The sequence below is a fragment of the Ambystoma mexicanum genome, chromosome 3p (genome assembly GCF_040938575.1).
Source record: "Ambystoma mexicanum isolate Mex_15411 chromosome 3p, UKY_AmexF1_1, whole genome shotgun sequence".
Lineage (NCBI taxonomy): Eukaryota > Metazoa > Chordata > Amphibia > Caudata > Ambystomatidae > Ambystoma > Ambystoma mexicanum.
This window is the reverse complement of record NC_090925.1, coordinates 264,367,164-264,389,130: the sequence shown is the minus strand read 5'-3', so window position 1 is coordinate 264,389,130 and position 21,967 is coordinate 264,367,164. Positions and strand designations below refer to the sequence as shown.

The 21,967-nt window shown below is 43.6% G+C and overlaps 1 protein-coding gene across 7 annotated transcripts in view; it reads right to left on the bottom strand.

The window, feature by feature from the left end:
* The window catches only part of DIDO1 (death inducer-obliterator 1), a 624,211-nt gene that overhangs the window by 308,825 nt on the left and 293,419 nt on the right, over positions 1-21,967 (bottom strand). For 3 of the 7 annotated variants that reach the window (XM_069650761.1, XM_069650764.1, XM_069650765.1), the window contains exon 1: positions 20,755-20,895. The exons of 2 other annotated variants lie outside the window; for them this stretch is intronic. Coding sequence is in view for 1 of the 5 variants with exons in the window: in XM_069650763.1 (XP_069506864.1) it covers positions 20,271-20,384 (114 nt within the window). In the remaining 4 variants the exon portion in view is untranslated. Of the gene's footprint in view, positions 1-20,270; positions 20,400-20,739; positions 20,896-21,967 lie in introns of those variants that run through there. 2 more of the 7 variants (XM_069650766.1, XM_069650763.1) reach the window with 2 other exon arrangements.

Genomic DNA, 21,967 nt, shown 5'->3' with positions numbered 1-21,967 from the left:
ATTATCTGGGAGTGAACATCGATCATAATCCTAAAGTAAAACATGCCCACAACACGTTGAACAAAATAGGGAACTCCATGAAGTTTTGGGCAAAGCTGCCACTTTCATTAATGGGAAGGGCAGGATTGTTGAAAATGGTGGTGCTCCCGAGGCAGCTTCATCATTTCACAAACGTCCCATACAATATACCCAGAGCCTTCTTTAGGCAACTGAGCACAATCTGCCAGAGTTTTCTATGGCACAATTCGAGGTGTAGAGTGTCGCTGGAGAAATTACAGAGAGCATATGAACAAGGAGGGATAAGAGTGCCAGATTATGAGGGATATTTTATGGCGTGCCAATTGCAGTTTGTCACGTACTGGATATCGGATGAACATACCCAAGATATAGAATTATTACAACCGCATGCACCCCATTCTTTCGGAAAGAGATGGTGTGGACCAAGATAAAACAGCCCCCAGACCCACCTCTACTACTGACGCTATGTATGACATTGTGGCAAAGAGACACCCTATTCACCTCAGATCCCACTGAAGAGTGAAGATGTGCAGTTTAGGCTGAATGTTAGAAAATATTGGGAGCCTAAAGGGAGTGTTGACACTGGGCGATATACTGAAAGAGGGACGGCCAGTAACCTTTAATGAGGTTGCTTTGGAATCAGGGGTAGTGGACGGGCAACACATAATATATGCCTCATTTCTCCACAGTCCGAAAATGAAATGGCCAGGAATGGAGGGAGCATTGGTAGAAGATTAAACTAATGATAATGCATGTCCCAGACATCATAGACTGCATGAGATTCTGATGGCAAAGGCGGATAACAATTTGATACTGATTAGGCAATGCAGGGAAACAGATTTGCAGGAGCAACTCTCGGATGCAGCATGGAGTAGGACGATGGGGAACCAAGTATCTAGAAATGCGAAAATGCAATTGATAATCCAAACATATTTGACTGAGAAAATTGCCAAATTTAGCAAAGCAACAGAACAAGCTAAAATGAGGCCTGAGAAATGCAGACCTGATGCATATGTTCTGGGCCTGCGTGGATGTACGCCGATTTTGGGAGGTGGTGACCCAGACTGTAGCAAGGATCGGCCTATCGCCGGACTAGGTTCCTCTGGGCATGCTTGCTGGGCAGGTTTCCAAGACCGAAGAAGGCAAGACACATTAGTAAATTGAGAGATCTGGCGTACATCTTGGCGAAGCACAGGATAGTGTGGGATAGATTGACCCACTCAACAGCATTGCCTCCACATCACTAAGCTGCACTTGCACAAGAAACAGCAACCTGGCTGTGCTGGCGCCTGTGCGCACCAAGACCTCAAAACTGTGTTTTGGTAGCAGCAAAAAGATGGTTGCACCATCCTGCCCAGCACACTTCAGGCAAAATGGAACAAGGGGACACACTGAAAAAGTATGCCAGTGTGTTCTGAGACATATAAATGGAATCAAGTGAAAAGGAAAGCCTGCCATTGCTGCAAAAGCCAAAAATCCCCTTCAAAAAGGAAACATTTTCACCATTTAAAAATGCTGCTTTGATGCTAATTCCATCTGTTCATTCTGAAACCACTGTGATTAAAGGCCCGGTCATGCACAGGATATTTCACTGTTGTTCACCAAAACCAGGCATAATTCCTGAGTGACAGGCCCAGTCAAACCAACTCTGAGAGAAATCAATAAGCAACTTTACTTTCACTCGCAATGGAACACGTGTTTCTTTCCAAATGTATCCAGGTTCAGCAGGTCAAAGAATTTAACTCTCCGAGCCAGGTCAGTGTCCAATGTATCTATGCTTTAGATACAACTCCTGTATTGAAGGAAAGGACTACAGTTGCAAAGACAGTGTGGGCAATCTGGTGGAGCTGCCAAACCGAAGTTAAATAAAGAAATGCTAGCAGTTTAACACATGTGGAAAAATGGGCTTTGCTGACTAAAGAAAATAAAATTGCCGTTGTTGAATAAAAGCCTGCTTTCTTAGCAATGTAAAGGGATTATTTTAGTGGTGATAATACACATATAGGCTATCTTCTTTCATAGGTTTTTTTTTTAAATTTAATAAGAAAGTTTAAAAATACATGGGCTGGATTTGAAAGCTCTCAGAAAAACCAGTAATTCCAGTTGCCAGCCATGAAACTTCCCCATGGAAGGAAGATGCACCATAAATTCAGGACACAACTGATAATTGCCAGCTTGAAAAACTTTGAATGGGCCAGGACAAAGAAAGTTCACATGCTCGTCAGACATTCGTCTGTGCTCCAGGCTGGGACAATAGGAGTCCTGGGACACTAACCTGTCAAGTGTAAGGGGCAATAAAACTGTCAAGTATGACGAGAAACCCCCACTTTGCCCAATAGTTGGTTGCAGTTGAAGTAAAAAAAAAAAAATATGACCCACCAATGGAACGGCCTTTTGGTGCCAAAGACTATTTTATAAATAAACTTTAAAGACTTTTTATCTCTGCAGCAAGAATTAAAAGAAAGCCCATCAAATTTTAAACTGCGATCTTTTTACATTTTTCTAAGACTTGGTAGAACTCATTGCCGCATGGGGAACAGAAGTCACAAAATCTGAGATTATAAGGAAAGTATTAATGTTGCAAACATAACATTTTGTACATACATCCCTGGGGATAATGCGCACCTGTGTATGAAGTTACGGAATTACTAGGTTACTCACCGTAGTGACCACCTTACCCTAGTCCATAGTCCCCTTTCCTCCATACTTTTGGGACATCTCTCCGTCCTGTGGGAGAAATCCAACCAGCTTCGAACGAGGTAGAGACCAGCACCCTTGTCCAATCCCTTTGTTAGGGGTGTGTTTAGTGAAGCTTGCCCCAGTCATATACTTGGATAATTTCACTAGGGATTATAAATAAGGGTCCCCGACAAGACTCTAGGACACACTTCCTGATTTCCTGCGCTGCGTTCCTGTACCTGTCATCTTCCTAATCCAGACCCAAACTACAAGGCCAAGCATTGCTGATCCTGCTCCAGCAAGGCCGCAAATTCTGAAAACCACTAAATTCCCATTAACAAGGGAAAACCTGTGGTACTTTTGTCATCCAGATTGGTTTGCTGCCACTCACTGCATGCTGCCACCATCCTGCTACCCTGATGACCTAAATTATCCAGCGACCAGAATGGCCAGTCCAGAAGTGCTACCCGGTAACCAGTCCCTGCCCAGCTAACCCTGTCCCGCTAATTTTGTCCGGCAGTCCTTTGTTAGACCAGATCCGTGTGGTGACCAGAACGCCGACTGTCCAAAATCCAAAAACTAAAAACATAAAACCATAGTATACCTTGCCTTGTCCTTAGATCCCCTCTCTAAGTCATCCTATCTCTGTAGTAATTCTGCCTTGTGTAAATCCTAAACTATTAATCCTATCTCGAGTGATCGGACTGGTTCTGCCAGGGAGGGCGCCGGGGAGCTAGGTGTCAGGTACTGTTAGGATACAGTGACATATTCTGAATTACATTAGGTCTGGGGAAAATTAGTATAGAAAGGTTTTTGGAAGTTATTATGAGTTTAATTTTAAAACAGCCAATTTTGCCCTTAACATTCATTGCAGTCTATGGAGAATGCCCCAAGCCAAGATGGAGGTCCTCAGTCTAAGTTCTGATTGGCTGGTGATTGTTTATGGGGAAGACAGTGAACATTCTAAACTGCCTTTCATCGTCTTTGCCCAGCTGAGAGGTCGTGTATTAAGCTGCTCCTGCTTAACTTGTTCAGGGATTTCCGCGCGTGTGCATCTTGGACTAAGCGCGTGTGGATATTTCCCGCGGTTTGTCGTCAGCGCGTGTGATCGCATCTTGGACTAAGCGCGTGTGGATTTTTACCCGCGGTTTGTCGTCAGCGCGTGTGATCGCATCTTGGACTAAGCGCGTGTGGATTTTTACCCGCGGTTTGTCGTCAGCGCGTGTGATCGCATCTTGGACTAAGCGCGTGTGGATTTTTTTACCGCGGTTGAACTTCAGCGCGTGTGCGTGTTTTCATTTAATCGCGTGTGGTTTTTTCTCTCGCGGTTCGATTTTAGCGCGTCTGAGTTTACTCGCTCCTTGGATAAGAGCGTGTGGTTTTTCCTGCGGTTTAATCTTCAGTGCTTCAACGATCTTCACTCAGTTTGGATCCCTATGCGAGTTCAAGAGATTTCCACGTGAGATTTTTGACGCAAGTTTCAAGAACTGTTTAAGTAAAAACACTCTCTAAAATAAAAAAAGAAGAAATATAAATACTTTCCAGAAACACTAGAACTTCCATTTACTTTTAATGAACTTAAGACTTTGTTCAAGCTTCTTGAGTTTAAAGAAGATTACCTGCAAAGTTAATTTCACATTCATGGACCTACTAAGAAGGCTGAATGATCGTTGAGATTCAAGTCAACTAGTAAAGAAGTCTAGTCAGCTTATCACTTCTCTGGGCATTTTGTAGAGAAGTTCCAGGTATGGTTTTTACTTTATTTGGTAAAGGATATTGATACTTAAGGTTAGTATAGTACCCCATGAAAAACAAGGTGTATTATATGTTTATGTTTTACTACAGGTGAAGAACCAGCTAGCCTTAGCTTCCAGCCTGGTGTTTGTTAATTTGTCCCTTCCCCCTTTCCCCTGGAAGTGAGGTAAACTGAGCAGTTTATAGTATCAGCTCAGAGTGCCACATTTTGGGTGGATTGTCGGGGGCTCAGCAGCTTCTGCAGACACCAGGATCTCAGCCTGACACTAGGGTTGAATTCGCAAATCAACCTTGGAGCTTACTGTGTCTCTCTTTGGTGGTCCAGCCTGAATGCTAAAGTGTAGAGTAAAACTGTTATTGTCCAAACTGATTTACTTTCCCTTTTCACCGCTCCATTTTACTCAAAGCGCACCTTTCTAGATCTTGCATAACTCACTCAATTTACCAGCAAGAGACCTCTCCCATAGTGTACCTATGATCTATAGCTACACCCCAACACAAAAACCACACTCTAAATCAGTGTAGGTCACCCGTTTCTATTAAAAACCGCTTGGGTAATTTCAGGCAGGAATTGAAAAGTTTGCTAAATTTCCAACGTGTCATTTGCTGCAATCTGTTTTAAACCTGCCACTCAATTTCGACTGTATGCTCTTGGTTATCCATTGCCTGTGATTGTTAGTACTTGTACATTGTTGCTGTAGTGAGGAATAATATTTGTTTCAAGGTTTTTACACACATTCATTAATTCAATGATCCATTTTCGAGTCTAATCTTTAGCATTGCCAGGGTTTAAAATCCGTTTCTCTCTCTTGTGTGGGATCTGAAGGTTGAATTTAATTCAGTTTCCCGCTTGTCATTCCCGATTACCTGCTGCTTCCGTTTATCCATTTAGAATTGATTATTTGTGGGTTGAGGGAACATTGCAGGGGGAAATTCAAACTCAAGTGCTATCTTACCTAAAATCAAAAAGTGCTCCTATTCCCTGGTGTTTTGTAGATGTGTCAATAGAAGGTTAAGTGCATTGCTTACATTCCTATTGTTCTCATCACCCCATTGGTGATTGCTGCCCCATATTAAAAATAGTATGATTTCTTTTAATTTTCAAATAAATATTATATATTGAAAAGGGGGTGTGATATGAGTGGTGTATCATCTCAATATTGAATCTAACATAAAAACAAGCATTTCAATTGTGCGCTGCATACTGGGCTGAGACTACGGTGTGCGTCGCCTGATTGGGCCTTTGTGTGCTTTTTCCATCCCATTGCTATTGTTAAGGATTTCAGTCATAGGAGTGTGGTTGAGGGACAGTGGAATAGGCGAAGTGGGGGGGGGGGGGTGTTGGAACAGACAAAATCTTATTTTGTTGGAAAATAAAAACTGTTTTAAAAAAAAAGTGAGAGGAACTCCGTGGCAGCCTCCAGGCCAGATAGAGAGGGTCTCTGTAAACCTCAATGTAGCCCCTTTTCAGGGATTCACGAGCCATCATGGCCTGGCAGAACTATCACTCCACTGACTGGTATCCTCATGCCTTAACCCAGATTCAGTCAATTTGAGGGAAACTTAGGACCAGATGTATCCCCAGTCTAGGAAACTCACAGTTGCGCCAGCTAGAGGCCATCCAGGCCCCAACAACCCCTCACCCAAAGAAGCCTCCGGGGCGAGGTGCCATTAAAAAGAGTTAGGTTTCACCTGTTACTTCTGACCCCAAAAATAAGCAGTGGCGCTCCCACTTTTAAGACATCTGGCGAGTCACACCAAGGCGAGTGTTAAAGGACAGACAAACTGTGGTTGTGCCAGAGGCATGCCTAACAGGAAGTGTGGTATCACCATGGGAACATGCCCATCAAAGCTGACACAGGAAGTAAATCTGGACTAGCCCGACGTAAGATGTGTTCCAGGCGCATTGCATTTTCTCTGGGTCCATTGAGTAATGAGGGGAACAATGATTTAAAATAAAGCGCAAAGAAAAACAGGCATTGGCGATGCCAACACTGTTGGCTTTTGTATAGACCTGGAAGAGGTATTTGCCAGGTATTGTCTTAACGGTAATAACATTAATGTTCACAGCTTGAAAATGGTACACAAACCTAGGCATGCGATAGATGGTTATCTGCCAGGTACTGCGGATATCTATACACAAGCTGAAACGTGGCTTTGTTAATGCTTGTTTTAAACAGGATTTCAGCCAAGTACATGCATACTGCTCACAAATCAAGTGGCTAATGGCAGACCTCGTTAAGACTGTTTTGTTACACCAGTAGTGCATTTACAGCACCAATTAAATCACTACCTCTCAGAAGACTGCATATTGAAAGTTTGATTTCAGGGCTTGGTAAAGTTAGCTCAAAAAGATCACAGGAGGGTGTGTTTTGGGTGGAGAGGGGTGGGAATGGCAAAAGGCAGTCAATGGGAGAGTAAAGAACCAAAAGCCACAAAAGCAAACATACAAAAGAACAAATTAATTGCCTCACTTCGAATTGTTTGCCTAATACTTCCATTCAGCAGTAGGTAGACGACATGAGCACTCACACTAATTGGCACAACCCCTACCCGGAGTACCAAGCAACATTTTCAAGCATCAACTTACCCTAGCAGAGGGACAGGTTTCAGCGAGTGGGTTAGGAATTCAAACATAGCCAGCCCTGATCTCCCCCCACACAACGGTCACGCAAACATCACCACACCTAGTGTCACGGAAGACTACAAAACCGTGAGCAAATCTCCAGGCACGGATGGATTGCCTGTGGAGTTTTATAAGATTTTGCCCGATTCAGCACTGCAACTTATTGGTCATGTTTATAACAACGCTTTTGCGACTGACTCCATGCCAGATACGATGCGGCCCGCCTTGATAACAGTCTTGAAGAAAAAAGACAAGTCACCTACAAGATGTGAAAACTTCAGGCCAATCAGTCTAATTAATACTGACTGCAAGATTCTGGCAAAGTCTTGGGCTGTGAGAGTGGAACCAGTGATACCGTCATTAATCTAGTCTATGGATAGGCTGTAGCCAACAATATGAGACACCTGTTAACAATTGAGCATGGACACATACAATCAAATGCCGCTGCAGTGGTCTCGCTGGACGCAGAAAAGGCATTTGACCGTGTGGAGTGGGCCTTCCTGTTTTCATGCTTAAACAAAAAGGAAATTTGGCCAGGACTTCAAGCGCTGGGTATGGTTGTTCTACACAAATCCATCTGCAAGTGTACTTACAAATGGCCTTATTTCTGACGCTTTCCGGGTTCCTATCGGTACAAGACAGGGCTGGCCGCTTTCGCCACTATTATTCATCTGGTCAATGGAGCCATTGGCAGTGCTAGTGCGTGCTGATGGTCTTCAACCGACAATTGGGAATGATCATGAAAATTTGCTCTGGCTCCATCTACGCAGATGATCTGCTGGTGGCCCGGCAGGATCCAGCAAATTGCATACCTCACCCAATACGAGATATCCATCGATTTTCCTTAATTTCTGGTTATATGGTGAATTGGGGAAAAGTCTGAAATCCTCCTAGTGAACAAAAATTGCCTGCAACACACCTGTGCTCATTTTCAGTTCACCTGGTGTCCAGAAAGGGTGAAATATCTGGGTATTTAATTGGTCCAGAAGTGACATACTTGACAAAAATGATTCGTACAATGATTTTACCGAAAATTAAATCTGACCTAGATAGGTGGGGACTTTTACACTATCCACGTGGGGGAAGATCAATTGTATAAAAATGAACTTAGCACAACGGGTAAATTATATTTGATCTATGCTTCCCATCAAAGTACCACAACACCTTTTTAAAGAAATTGACAGGATTATTCAAAAGTTAATTTGGGATGGAAAGCCAAGACTCGCAATGTGGAAAATGCAGCTTCCCTTAAAGCAAGGTGGAATGAACTTACTGAACGTTATTGACTGTTCTGTCATTCACAACTCGTCATCTATGAAAAGGTCACCGAAACAGATGAAGACCAAGCGCAAAGTATAGCTTGGGAGTGTAGTGCATTATCACAGTTGGATCCGAAGGTCCCGTTGATGACCAAGAATAAAATCCTCTAAAGGGATAAATCCAATGACTGAGTTCTTACAGGACTGTTGGTGTGATATTTCTAAATGCACGAGTACTGAGCCTGCTTCCATCTGGCTTAACCCAGCTTTGAAATCACAAGGAAAAGTCCTATTTTGGCCAGGGTGGTTTTAAACTGGTATAAAATACCTTAAAGATCTGATTGAAGATAACAAACTGATATCATTTGCACAATTGAGCCGTTCATTTAATATGATTGATTTCACCTATGTAGAAGATATTGATTTGATTGAAGAGCATTATAAGTGCAAGCGTGGACGCATCTCAATTGGCAGCTCAGAATGTAGCTTGGTCAGCTTTGCGGACCTACAAGAGTGTGTCTCGCTCCTGCCGCTACTATGTATGGAGTCTTAAAGGCTTGTCGTAAACCATCTGGGCTGAAGAATTAGGGGGAAGATATTGATTTGAATTGTTGGCAGATATGTTGTGGTAATACCCACCTAGTGAGTATTGTCTGGGGCCTAAGAGCTTCGCAAACAAAGCTCCTTTTTTGATCTTATTGGACGCCTGTACGATTATTCAAAAGACACCAGTGTAAGAAACACAAGGGGTACCCTCTGTCATTTGATCTGTTTCTGTTCAAACACTAAGGCATTTTGAGGGGCGGGTCTACGAAAGGCTGGGCTTGATCCTGTGTTATACAATCCCTATGACTGCCTCTACTGGTTCTGTGAGATTTGTCTCTAGTAGAGGAAGTTTCATTCAGTAAGAAGATCTGGCTTCTCCGTGCTTGCATGACTGGGAAGAAAATGATATTAAGACCCTGGAAATCGAGTCGCTCCTTTTGTATCGATGACTGGGTGGAGGAGCTGCTCACCATTTCCACCTACGACAAAGTTCTCTACAAGCAAGCAGGGGACATTGATACGTTTTGGGACATATGGGGAAGCTTCCTTAATGTATAAGGTTGATGTGTGTGTTACAGTCTGTATAATTCTATTATCTGGTGACTTTGGTGGCTACGTTTTATGATCTACTACATTCATTTCTGTATAGACCATGGATCTCAACCATAGTGATAAGTAATGTTCTTGTTGATACATGCTTCTGGATGTTAATATTGCTTGTGCCTTTTGGCTAACTTTTTTTTCTGATTCCCCTTCTTCCTCCTTTTTTCCTTCTCTCCCTTGAATTCATTGGTTTTATTGATTCATTTATTACTGTCCAGTTATAATGTATACTCCATTTATGTAACACCGTTGGGTATTTGACTGGTTACTGTGCTATCTTGTCTGCTCTGATTGTAAAATAAAAATGTTAAAGTGGAAGACTACAAAACCAACAATTCCATCAGCAATACACTACAACACCAACTATCCTATCAGCAATAGACCAGTGTAGGGGACCCAAAGTTGCTATAGCTTCATGTTGACAACGAACACCACACATTGACATGGCTGAACTAAAGGGTGACAGAGCAGCAATCATACCACCACAACTAGTAGCAGGGTTAGGAGGTTCAGGTTCAAATAGATCAACATTGGCCGAGCTATACAGCAGGTTTGGGTCACAAATGTACCAGCAAAGTGTGCGCACGTGTGTTAATCGAATGCCTGAGCAGAAAGGGGAAGAGATCCTTGTAATGTAGCCACAGTGGAAAATTCACAAAATCAATGCTACCAAAAAAAAAAAAAAAAAAACCACATGGGCTCTGGTGTTTTTACAAAAAACCAAAATGCTATGCACCATGTTATTACAGTAAAAATCATGATACCCAGAGAACAAAATGCAGTAACCGAGCTTGCTTTTCTTGCAAGTCAAGATTAACCACCGCCAGTGAGAGTATAAACTGAGAGGCAGGGTTCGAAATTGCTAGGAGCCGAGAGCTACTTAGCACCTGGCTATTGCCTATGAACGGCTTCCTCGATTGCTACCAGGAGCAACAGTCGAACTCACAGGGCATTGTGCCATTCAAATATACCCATATGACTTTACTGCTGAAGGTTCCATGTGTTAATATCCCCACAATAATATTGCGATACAAAAATAGCCCCATATTTTTGCAGCAGTATTGAGGCAGGGGCCCTGCGGGGGACACCCCCGCAACTCCTGCATTATTTTTAAATGTGCGGGGGGCACCCCAGCTCCCACAAATGACCCCCCCAAAAATATCACCTATTTCCAGACAACCATATATACAGCAATATTTTTGGTGGGGATATGTATGGATACCATCCAGAAGACAGTTAAAACATAATGGATCATTTAAATAAGCAATAAACATGTGTTTTGCGGGCTACAAAGGCCAGTAACGGCTTGGGCCCAAGTGCCGTTACCGGGCCAAGCGTGGGCCGCAGAACAGGAGTTTGTTGATATTCGCACCCATGGGGAAAACAAAAGCCTGCATGTGCTGCTTCGGTCGCACCAGCGGCCGGTGAGTCAGGCAGGGTTGCCATGAAAATGGAAGACGGGGTGCCACTCTGAGCCCCTCTCTCATTTCCATGGTGTTTAGCCTGAAATAAAACTGTTGGTGGGGAGTCCCTTTGAATTAAGGAGAGGGCGTGGGGGGTGTTGTGAGCGGCAGGATTTGGGGAAAACCAGCAGCGCAGAGTGGAGCATGGGTGCGGAGAACACTGATTTTTCCGCACCCGGGAGTGCACAGGTAGATACAACCCTGGTTTGGAGCAACCAGATTGGCTCCTGCACCCACCGAGGGTGTTAAATGACAAAAAGTTAAACACTATATAATAGCCATGGGTTCCCAGAGGTGGCTCCTTCTTACTGGGTAATGCTTCTTTTATCTACCGCCATTCAAATCTTTATTTCCATCACTGATTTGATTTAGAATTTGTAAAGCGCATATACTTTGCAACCAAGCAGAAACCTGCATCTAGGCGCTCATGTTAAATTATTTTACCCACTTCAGACGTAACCAAATCCCTGCTTAGAGTATCACTTGTTTAGTGGGGACTACCAACCCTCAGTCTCACAGACACGTTTTTTTACCTCATCTAGAGAGTAAATGGGAAGTTAATGTTGCAGGTGCTATAGCAATTGTAGCCAAAAAGACGCTCTACCAAGTTAATTGGACATAAATGAAATACATTCACAAGCTTTAGGTAAACTACGGTCAGGCAGTATTTTTTTCATAACGTAATTAGTGTTACCGTGCTGCAAACTTATTGTTGCGGTTATGCAATTATGTAGAAATGGTGTAAGAGCATTTTTTCAATGGAGAGGTATTTGAAAAAAATGAAAAGGGCTATATCATAGTTTCCTTTGTGGGGGGAAAATGTACACTACAAAGAAACACCCCCTTTACCTGACTGAACTTAAGTTCATATTAAGTTTGAGGTACTTTTCAAACATTAAAAAGGGCAGTTTTTGTTTCCGAATTCTAATATGTAAAACAAGGAATTTGCATCTTACTTTTTTCACAGAAGCCAAAGCTGAATTCCTACCTGCGTTAGTTAACTATTAACTTCCATTTTGTCACAGAAGTCACTTATTCTAGAAAGAAAGCATTTTGACTTTCCAAAAACAGAATATGTTCCAAATTGTGGCAATGGGATCTCACAAAAATGGATAGCTGAGGGAGCAAAGGATTCCAAGTAGCTTACAACTATACATGTGTACCCCTGCTCCCAGTCTCCGAGCGTGAGATTCCTGAAGTGAAGATAATGGGGCCTACCTGTGGGCACTGACAATAGTCACAACCTGCACCAATTGTCAGCATGAAAGTCTGTGGGCCAACTAATTCACTATAACTGACCTATTGTTTCCGAGTCATGTTGGGTGTGGGGGAGCAATCGATATTAACTTCCCTGACTGTGAATTACCATATCGCTGCTCCACGAAGGCAGGGAGAGCAGGCACGCACCAGCATGAAATTTGTTTTTGGAGCAGGTATGTAACATGCCCCGACTGGCCAACAAGACACTGTTACAGAACTATTCCTACAGTCAGTGGGCAATAGAGCGGTTGCAATAAGATAAGCAGAGGAGGAAGAAAGAATTGGTCTTCTATAGTTTAGTGAAATCGGACATATGGGGGCTAAAAAGGCTTCAGGACAGCTCTGCAAAATATGTAATTTCAGAGAATCAAAACCTTGAGGAAACCTTTTAATAGTCGGTCAATATCGCGTATCTCCAAACTAAGCCCAATGCGTAAGAGCAGGTACTGCCCCAATCAACCAAGACAAGAACCCGTTACTACCATAAGACTGCCAACTCCTCTCTTTCACTAATGAATACTGTAACAGTTGCACTGAAACACACCGAAACGTGGACATACTAACCAGCCTCAACTTCCAAAAGACCATGAGTACTTCAGCCCCTAAGGGATGGACCATAACTTCGACCCACTGCATTTTGTGTTCATGCACCGACCTTATATGGTCACACCATCCTTAAAGCCCTACAACATGGGCCATGCCACTCACTTCAGACCAAATAAACTCCATGTTTTCCGAACACCCATACAAGGACATTTGAATACACTGACTAAAACAGTGACCGAAAGTAAGATTGAATAAGAAGGAGCTAAAAGTAGCATTAACCAGTGAGCAGGAGCTACCACTGTGGAAAGAGTTCCACAAATCTGCCACATAGGATGCAAATATATAATGGTGTCCATTACCTCTGAACCCTTATGCTTTAAATTATGTATACTCGTGTGCTATGTTTATTCATAGATCCTCACAAACAAAAAAAACGTGTACATAGGTGTGTGGCCTAGGGAGCTAGAAGTAGCTCCCGTTACGTGTCAGTATCCAGCTAACCAGACTCTTGGAAAAAGGAAGCCCATTACATTGTCAGTTAAAAGCTGCAACAATTGAATGTATAATCAACGAGTGTTTAGATCAGAAAAGCTTAGAAAATATACAGTATAAAACTGATCTGTTACAAGCAGGTACCTTACAAAGGAAGGCTTAGCGGGACTCAATTGTACCCCCCTCCACTAGCTGTTGGCTAATGATGGGTGCTTGGCAACTAATATATGCTGTGCGCATATAGAAAACTGATGGGGATTTTTATGCCTGGCTGGTAGCCTGCAACTTGAATTTTATATCCATCCAACAGAGTAGTTGGAAATGACTTAGGGTTGGAGTGAGGCAGGTCCATCTCCCCTACAAGTTATCAATAAACCCCCACCCTAGTTATCAATAAACCCCCACCCTAGTTATAAATCGGCATCTACTCGATACAGTCAGTCAACGGGCACTAAAAGGAGCTCGTCTCTACTTCACACTGGAGCAAAGAAGCAGAATGAGGACCATGCATCGAAAACATTTTCAGGTGAAATGGGGTCGTTTTAGCTCAAGACAGGCCACAGACAAAACATTGGCATTACGGAAAAGCAATGTTTTGCATCTGATTAAGTTTCAAGCACATAATTGAGACCTAGTAAATGGCTGGAGAGATCACCATTACAAATCTATTAAACAACTGACTAAGCATTAAACACAAAGGCAACCAGGTTTTTTTTTATTTGAAAAACGTATATGTTCTTTTAAAATACAGAGCAGCATATGTACAATCATTGGCCACAAACCATATACTCGCAAGGATATTAGTTAATTGTGCTAGTATAATGTCAAACGCGCATAATGGGCAACATCTATTGCTTGCAAGTTCGAAGGCATTCAAAGGTCTAATCCACAAAATTAAAAAAGGCAGAAGAAAGAAAAGATACTCTGGTCAATCAGACGTATGCACTTTAAAAAGGGCTGTAGGTGCACATATGCAACACCAACAGTTTCAGCTTTTCTATAAAGCATTTAACCAGGCATTGCCATCATACGCCATTGTACGGACAGAATGGATCACCTGATGCCATTTTTATTAAAATGTTATACTAAACAAAATGTTATAATACACAAATCAAAACTAAAGTGGATTTGAGGCGTGGAGCCATATGCGTGTATATCACCTGAGATCCCTAACAACTATAGATCCATCACCACAGTCCCATTCCTCTTAAAAAAAAGTCACGTAACGGAATCCGCCCTACTTGACCTCAAGATACAACATGGGGAGATAACGGACAATGGCAAGCCGGAGCTTCTACTGCGTCCAGATCGTTCTGCAGCATTCGATTTAGTTGACCACGATACACTATGCAAACAACTCAAGACCTGTGCCTTGTTCTCCACTGAAGCCATATCGCGGATCTCTTCCTTCCTTAAGGGGAGACGTATGAGAGTTCTCGGAGCAGGCCTGCGCCGCCCCCACCACAACCCACTGTGGTGTCCCTCAAGGATCTTGCACCGCCCCTACTCTCTATAACATCCTCACCCTACCTCTGTTCAACGAACGTTATGATCATGGCATATGCAGACGACATGCAAGTACTCATCCCTCTCACTGGCTCCTATGCACAGGATGCAGCAACACTATCCAACATTTACGCAACTATCCAGGGTTGGACAGCAGCTAACGGATTGTGTCTCAATGGGAACAAAACTGAGATCCTCTGGCCGGGACAAACAATACTCTCAACAAGTTGGATGCTCAATACGAGACCTTTCACATTGATAATACTATCATCACAGTGTCATCAGCTGTCAAAACGCTAGGGGCATTCCCCGACTACTCTCTCCATGACAAAAAGTCAGCGCCATCATGTCTTCATCAGCACGTACCAACAAAATCATTAATGCTGTCAAACCCTACTTCTCCAACAAAAACTGCTTGTCAATAGCCAGGGCCACCTTTGGGGTCAAACTGGACTACTTATGGGCACATCTGCCAAAAACCTCCAAAAGGTTATAAGTAACGCAGAACAATGTTCTTAGAGCAGGGCTAAGCATCCCCAAAAGAGAACATCTCTCAGGGAAGAAGGGACACTCACTGGCTGCCAGGTTAAGAGCAAATTCTATTCAAGACCATGGCCTCGACACACAAGTGCCTTTCCCTCTAAGCCCCCAGGTACCCATCAGAAAAAAAAAATATCACCTGCCTCCTCCCCTAGACCCACTCATTCGATCTGAATGACACCTAGCCTAGTAGGATCGTTGTCTGTCTTCCCCTTGTTCCCCCCTCGTCGCGCCTTGAAACACTTGTGTATAGGCGTGTTATAAATGCCATATATCACTCCCAACACACCAACCTTATCGCTGTCCCCACCCTCAAAAGAGCCAACGCGGGTGGTACTAGTTCCCAATACTTAGCACCCAAAAACTGGAATGCGCTGCCCACTACTCTCGGGAGTGAAACCTTGTACGATGTCTTCCGCAAAGCACTCAAGACAAAAGTTTTTCAACTAGATAAGTATGTCATCCTTTCCACCACTGCCCTACTGTATACTAAATTTCTTGGCTTCTAGTATCAAGTTCTACTGCAACTAAGGAACCTGTAAGTCTCACATCTTATTACTTTCATTATAAAAGTCAAATGCAGTGTCTCACTGCACTTCTTGTGTCCCGACAGTTTATTAACATGACCTTGTTCACCTGTAACCACTGAACTATTTGGCCTAGGTGACCATGCAACTATTCATGTACTATGTGCGTAATGTAAATTGTCCTACTCTGCTTTCCTCATGTAACAAAGTTAATCAACTGTAACAGCAGCACGATGCCCTAGGGCCACCCGTGTGCTTTATAAATACAAATAAATAGTATCTTTATTGTCAGGATATGCCATACTTCGTAGATGTTATTGAAACGCATGTACTCCCATCACAATTGCACTCCAACTTGTGTTGGTGTAGAAGGAATAAGTCACTCGCCATCCCAGTTCTTAACATATTTCCTACTAGCCGGTGGCCATTTGAAATGGAGACCGGGCAATCACCATTGTATACAGGTTATATAGTCAAGTCCTTATTAATAGGTACATTTGACTGCTGACATTTAAACTATGAACAAGGTTTTAAAGTAATTGTGTACCAAAGTGGAACGAAAAGCAGGGCATTCTGTTGTATCAAAAATCCCTGAGACTTTTTTACCAGAAAAATAGCATCTCATTAGTTCTATACAATTAAAATGTTACAAAATGAATTTAATGCACATTTAAATCTAGTAAAAAAAATGTATAAAAGTATTTCGCACAACGTATTGGTGGCAGAGAACAAAACATAAGCTAGTGGTCCACGGCATAACATGAAGACCTCACCAGACAAAGTAACAAATGACCAATATACTCCAAGGCTATAGCCCCTCTATGCGAGGCGAAAATGGGGCAATGCCCAAGCACCCCGTAGCATGGAAAGAACGAAGTTACTTAAGAGAAGAAGGTGGATGGGTGTATAGAGGGAAGGGGATTGGGGACTCAGTACAGTGGTCACTACTGTGAACAACTGACTACTAGGTTCCAAACCCATCAATCACCAGACCCTCCCTTTAGGAGGAGGCAAGCCTTCAATAGTGTAACTCTTTACAATGAGAAACTATAAACCTAGCTATGGTTGTCTTGGGAAACCGAACACCTTTGTAGGGGCCTCAAAATATAACAAGACTCCCTTCTGAAGCCTTTAGCTCGGGCAATAGCAAATTTGAGGGCACAGATCTAAGCAATTTAGGACCATATCTGCATCAAACGGAGATTCAGGAAAAACACTGGGCGATCTTGAATTCAGACTGAATTCTGATATCACGCTTCAGATAAAAGAAGTGCGAGTACACAGGACGACGTTGCCTTTATGGAACAAACATGGGTTTTCAGTAGATGGCACCTGTTCATATTCAAGCTTTGTATGCATAGTTTAGATAGAAACAATGTTTTAATGTGTGACCCGACTTTCAATGCGATGAGCCCAGCTGACCCATGTGGACGCGGATCGACGGGACAAGAACCAACGAATTACTGCCTGGCATCCCCTATGTAGCCAGCCCATAATTTCTACTTATAATGTGTAGGGTCCCACCAATCAGTGGCACCAACTTGCCTCTTTAAGATGATGTTTGTAACTGTTAGAGCCAGAGCTCACTCTAGCAGCAGAGTCATTTGCTGGCATTTGTATTCTGTAAAATTAAACCTTGTTATCCTGGCAAAGCTATCTCTTGGCCCATTTCCCTAGCGGGTCGTTTGCACTGTGCAGTGTGCGCACAGAGGGACTTGCCCTCACCCACGGAGACAAGATCCAGCCCGTCTGGCGACGCACCAGAGAAGCTTTGGATAGAGCCCCAATATGATTAGCCATCTTTCAGAGGTTATGCAGAGAAGAGAACACGTAAGCAGAATGCACTCGTCTTGCTGAGGAAGACCATACAGAAGTAAAAAAAAAAAAAGGTTCAGCAGTCACGGAAGCCTTCCCCCAACATGAAGATCTAGCAAAGTTTGAAGATGCTCGTCAGCTACAAGTTCAGGCCTCACAAGCCAGTTGTCGACCAACTGGTATCTGCGGGGACCCTGGAAGTGGAGGAACCCAGACACTGCCATTATCTTCGTAAACAAGCAGAGTGCTGAATTTAGGCCAAAACGGGAGGACTCTGCACAGGAAAGGAGCTCCTCACAAAATCTGTGCTGTGACCAAATTGGGATGTGCAGATAAGGGGTCCTTCCAACTCACAGCACAGATTGGATGAGTACTGAAGTAATCATCTTGATCTTTTCTGCGACTCGGGTGAAACGAAGTGCGGTGCACAGGTCCACCTGTTTGGATTTGGGCAGAGGAAAAAGGAAAGCATAATGGCTAGACCTCCAAGGAGGGATGGTTTGACCACACCCATCTGAAGTAGCGCCAACCTGCACCGCGGTCCAGGGGATAATTGCGAGGCAGAATCTCTGCCTTGCTGTCGACAAGGGGCCAGATGTTGAGTCCTCCCACTCCAGTGAGCAGGACTCAGCGGCAACCAGACCCAGCAGCTCTCTTTTGGAACCATCATGTTGTAACTTCATGGGGGAGCAGAGGGGCATAACCAAGCCACTTGGCTACTGAAGCTCCTGGTGAATAAATGTACACAACGCTGAGAAACTCATTGACTCCACTCAATAGGACCCAATAGCCACTGCATTTCAGCAACGAGAAAGGTGTTCAGACAAGTCTTAGATTAGCAGTCTCACTAAATGTAATCAAACTACGTTTTTTCTCGTACCATTGCTATTAGTCAGCAATTATATTGTGCTGTGCAACATATTAATGGTGGCTATTATATACACAACGCAACACTGTAGCCCGTTAAAACAGAAGTGAGACTTTTTGAAGACCATACACTCAGAACTATATGGCTCTCAGAGACTGGCAATGTTCAAAGCGAACAGACTGACAAGTTACGCAAAATACGATTATGAGTTGCCCGGATCGCACGCATTGGTTAAGAGGTGAAGCCGAGATTCGAGCGCACTCTGCCGTTCCTGCACTTTGTTTCCCAGTTCTCAGCCATTTCATTAAATTGTTTTACGAACAGACTTGGTAAGTAAAAAAAAACGAGTTACGTTGCTGGGTAGGCAAACAGTGTTACTATCACAAAAGTATATATGCATTTGCAACCTCAAACACACAGCAAAGGCCGAGCCGGCCTCGCTGGAATGTGTTGCTGTAATCCGGCACATGAACACAAACCTTTGTAAAGTGTGCTTAAACTGAGCAATCGTGGCCCTCAAATGTATCAATATGCATTTCCACGATCTATACATTCCCTACAGAAGAGCAAGAAAACTACACGAGTTCAATTGTACGGTTGTGAATGGACAAAGTGTGTGTATGACAGTGAACACAAAGGCATTACAGGATTAATTGATCAGAGCAAAATGCACTTGTCAGCAACAGCCTGGAAGCAGGCTCTCACCCCAGCAGAGCACCATAATACATCGCGGGATACGAGCCTGTTTTGCCGTCTCAATAAGAGGTCTCTGATGAGACAAATTAACAAAGGATACTACTTTTTACAACAGACTCGTTTTAAAAAAGTTGGTAACGTAGCCAACATAAGGCATGGGTTTGCACTTCTGTCGGGCGCGAGTTAACCACCAATAACCTACAGAACCATCACCAGGAGGGTCCAAAACACAACCACCCCATATCTAACAAGGCGGCTATTGGCAAGGACAACCCTTTGTGAACAGCAGCAACTCTACCTAAATTAATATTGTTTCGGTGATGGGAGCGGATGTGGGCATTTGCAACCGAAAGCTTCTGCAGCTTCACCATCAAAAGTTATCTACGGAAACAAAATACCCCAATGATCTTTTTTTGAACTGCCCAATGTATCTCCGTATCTGCTTGACATGCATGAATGACAAAGGCTAGTTTGTCCCCCCCCCCTCTTAAGGAATGTAACTTGTACAATATTCATAATTACAAGGTACAGAGGGGTGCGGTAAAAGGTGAATGAGTGGGCTCGCATTCCACGAGTGCATACTTTCAAATACAGAACTTCAAAAAGGACACAAAAATCTAAAACCTTTAAGAAAAGCTTTACATTAAAGAAATGTTGGTTGTCCATAATGCAATCAAGAATGGAAAACCAGTAGCAAAATGCAATGGAGGCATGCAGCATTACAGCCGAATGGGTGCGTTTTCGGTCCCAATGTGTGCGACACACGTTTACGCAATTGCATATCCAACGATTCTCAGTGCTACAACCTCCTTGGCCTCGCCTAGTCCTTCAAACCAACGCAGTGGACCACAAACTCAACACGATTGAGCTCGAAAAAGAAGGCACCGCTACATCAAACAAGCTATCCGATCCAACCGTCTCACGGGGTCACGACCTCCGCAACAAGACATTGCAGATTGAACTCCATGCAGCCAAACCTTACTAGCTCGATGTCCAATTCAACCCATTAAAACATAGCATGCATTTCCCTGGCCGAATCGTTTCCGAAACCACATAGAAAAGACCACAAACCTGAGATCCAGTACCCGTCCCCTCAGACCAAAGCACTAGAGAGCCGACCCGTGGTCTGACGGGCAGCCGGGGTAGGCCGCACCGGGTATTTACTCCCAGAACATAAGTCGCCATGGAGACTTAGCCATTCAAACGTCACAATGACGGTGCCATGTCACCGTGACCCACCCTCAATCCTAACCCGGGCGAAGCCACCGGAGCAACCTACGGGCCGGTAAGGCGGAGCCCGACTTGTCTAACCTGGCAAGGTCCAGAAAAGGCCTACAGAGACCCCGCAATCAGACACGATCCCTCCCTATTCTAAAGAAATATAGCTGCCCAGATATTCTCCACGTCCCGATTGATTCTAACTAAGCCGTTTCCCTCGCCAAGGCCCTTCCGCCGCCATTTTCTCGCCTCCATCGCCATTTTCTACCACCCGATCTAATTCCCGGATCGAAACGTACCCAAGCTAGTTATCTTGTCTTACCAGCCCTGCGCTCACCTGCTCCGTGTCCCAACTACGAGCACCATAAAAAGCCCCATCGACAGAGATGAGTCAGCGGTTCGACAAAATGAACGTTCCCTCACAGTCACACAGGACAGCAGCTAAAGCGCAACCAGGCGCGTTGCGTGCCGGTCCACGAATGCGCAATGACGCCACACGCCAGGCAGGACGCGTCAGGCGTATGTAGGACGGCCAACCGCCGCTAGGCAGGTAGCGTGGCTCAGCCTTCCTGCGTAAGTGTTCGGCCCTTCTGACGTAAAACAAAGTCAATCGTAAGGGTGACAACGATTAAAAAATACCCAATACACATATTTACCTTTTAATTTTACAAATAAAGGAACTGAGCGGAACCATTCAGAAAATAAGGTGGTTTGTTTATGATCTTGATTTAAATAGGTCACGGGAGCCACCATCTTTATAACTCGCCGTTATGTATTTTCGTACTTAAACTATCGCCGTTATTTGTTACTTTGGAAATTATCCACTGTAGGGAGCTTTACACATTCCGAGATAGTCGAGTTGTAATTCTCAGAAAAGAGTAACCCGTTGTCCTCCTTTTGTTTCAGTAGTGCAGCCTGTCAAAATCAGATTGATTACCAATTCTACAGCAAAACGTTATTGAGAATTATGTTTTTCCTTCTTTACTAACTCTTCAACCGCTTAACTTTTTTTTACTGTATTGCTTTATTTCAAACCTTATAAAAATAACATACAAAATTAAAAATACATATAAAATATCATTAAGAATTCTCAAAGGACGTGAAGGACAGTTACAACAGGTGTTACAATATTCGTGGAAGGCTACATTCTGCTGTTACAGGTGCGTTTGGATTACTTAATACACCTTGCACGGAGCAGCTGAGCAGTGACAAACTACTCAAAGTGCATTGCATCTATCTTCGCAGCACCTCTGAATCGGAGGGGGCGGGAGGCGTGCTAAAAACCCTGGTCCCGGCCCAAAGCACCCTTACAGTTACGACTGGTGTAGTCTACATTCTGCTGTTACTGGGGCGTTTGCATTAATTATAATGAAGGCTTCTGTTTCATGGTATTTATTTTTTGCCATTTCCGTCTATATGTATCCATATTTATTTTTTGTCATATATGTGATGTAGCCCCTTTAAGGGCTGCACGCACGCGGTGGAGTGACGCACTCCGCCTTGTGCAGTATAAAGGGGGCGTTCCCGGCCGCGCAGAGCCACAGGGGCGC